The following is a 1,859-nucleotide window of genomic DNA, read 5'->3' as shown; positions in this document are numbered from 1 at the left end:
GGGCATCCAGTCTCTACTCGGAGCTGTCTGAGACTGGCATGTCCCATCTCAGCCCAGAGCCTCCCAAGACTCGTCGGACATCCAGTCTCTACTCGGAGCCATCTGAGACTGGCGTGTCCCATCTCAACCCAGAGCCTCCCAAGACTCATCGGGCATCCAGTCTCTACTGGGAGCCGTCTGAGACTGGCGTGTCCCATCTCAGCCCAGAGCCTCCCAAGACTCGGGCATCCAGTCTCTACTCGGAGCCGTCTGGGACTGGCGTGTCCCATCTCAGCCCAGAGCCTCCCAAGACTCGTCGGGCAGCCAGTGTCTACTCGGAGCCATCTGAGACTGGCGTGTCCCATCTCAACCCGGAGCCTCCCAAGACTCGTCGGGCATCCAGTCTCTACTCGGAGCCATCTGAGACTGGCGTGTCCCATCTCAGCCCAGAGCCTCCCAAGACTCGTCGGGCATCCAGTCTCTACTCAGAGCCGTCTGAGACTGGCGTGTCCCATGTCAGCCCAGAGCCTCCCAAGACTCGTCAGGCATCCGGTCTCTACTCGGAGCCGTCTGAACTGGCGTGTCCCATCTCAGCCTGAAGCCTCCCAAGACTCGTCCGGGGTTCAGTCTCCGCCCAGCTCCTCCCAATACTCCGGTGTCCAGTCTTCAGCCGCAGCCTCCCAAGACTCGTCCGGGGTCCAGTCTCCGCCCGAAGCCTCCCAAGACTCGTCCAGTGTCCAGTCTCCGCCCAGAGACTCCCAAGACTCGTCCAGTGTCCAGTCTCCGCCCGGAACCTCTCAAGACTCGTCCAGGGTCAAGTCTCCGCCCGAAGCCTCTCAAGACTCGTCCAGGGTCAAGTCTCCGCCCAGCGCCTCCCAAGACTCGTGGGGCATCCAGTCTCTACTCGGAGCCGTCTGAGACTGGTGTGTCCCATCTCAGCCCAGCGCCCCAAGACCTCGGGCATCCAGTTCTCTACCGAGCTGTCTGAGACTGGCATGTCCCATCTCAGCCCAGAGCCTCCCAAGACTCGTCGGACATCCAGTCTCTACTCGGAGCCATCTGAGACTGGCGTGTCCCATCTCAACCCAGAGCCTCCCAAGACTCATCAGGCATCCAGTCTCTACTCGGAGCCGTCTGAGACTGGCGTGTCCCATCTCAGCCCAGCGCCTCCCAAGACTCGGGCATCCAGTCTCTACTCGGAGCCGTCTGAGACTGGCGTGTCCCATCTCAGCCCAGAGCCTCCCAAGACTCGTCGGGCAGCCAGTGTCTACTCGGAGCCATCTGAGACTGGCGTGTCCCATCTCAACCCGGAGCCTCCCAAGACTCGTCGGGCATCCAGTCTCTACTCGGAGCCATCTGAGACTGGCGTGTCCCATCTCAGCCCAGAGCCTCCCAAGACTCGTCGGGCATCCAGTCTCTACTCGGAGCCGTCTGAGACTGGCGTGTCCCATGTCAGCCCAGAGCCTCCCAAGACTCGTCAGGCATCCGGTCTCTACTCGGAGCCGTCTGAACTGGCGTGTCCCATCTCAGCCTGAAGCCTCCCAAGACTCGTCCGGGGTTCAGTCTCCGCCCAGCTCCTCCCAATACTCCGGTGTCCAGTCTTCAGCCGCAGCCTCCCAAGACTCGTCCGGGGTCCAGTCTCCGCCCGAAGCCTCCCAAGACTCGTCCAGTGTCCAGTCTCCGCCCAGAGACTCCCAAGACTCGTCCAGTGTCCAGTCTCCGCCCGGAACCTCTCAAGACTCGTCCAGGGTCAAGTCTCCGCCCGAAGCCTCTCAAGACTCGTCCAGGGTCAAGTCTCCGCCCAGCGCCTCCCAAGACTCGTGGGGCATCCAGTCTCTACTCGGAGCCGTCTGAGACTGGCATGTCCCATCTCAGCCCAG

General features: G+C 62.1%; 1 protein-coding gene across 1 annotated transcript; it reads left to right on the top strand.

The window, feature by feature from the left end:
- Positions 1–974: 974 nt before the first annotated feature.
- On the top strand, positions 975–1,853 carry LOC131382822 (putative protein FAM47C; the record flags this gene model as incomplete). Its single annotated transcript, XM_058435340.1, has 2 exons — positions 975–1,430; positions 1,505–1,853. Coding segments are annotated over exons 1-2 (805 nt in total), but the record flags the coding sequence as incomplete, so codon positions are not given.
- Between the last annotated feature and the right edge of the window lie 6 nt (positions 1,854–1,859).

Source organism: Hylobates moloch, unplaced genomic scaffold (genome assembly GCF_009828535.3).
Source record: "Hylobates moloch isolate HMO894 unplaced genomic scaffold, HMol_V3 SCAFFOLD_12109, whole genome shotgun sequence".
Taxonomy (NCBI): Eukaryota; Metazoa; Chordata; class Mammalia; order Primates; family Hylobatidae; genus Hylobates; species Hylobates moloch.
The sequence above is the reverse complement of the archived record's forward strand: the minus strand, read 5'-3'. Positions and strand labels throughout refer to the sequence as shown.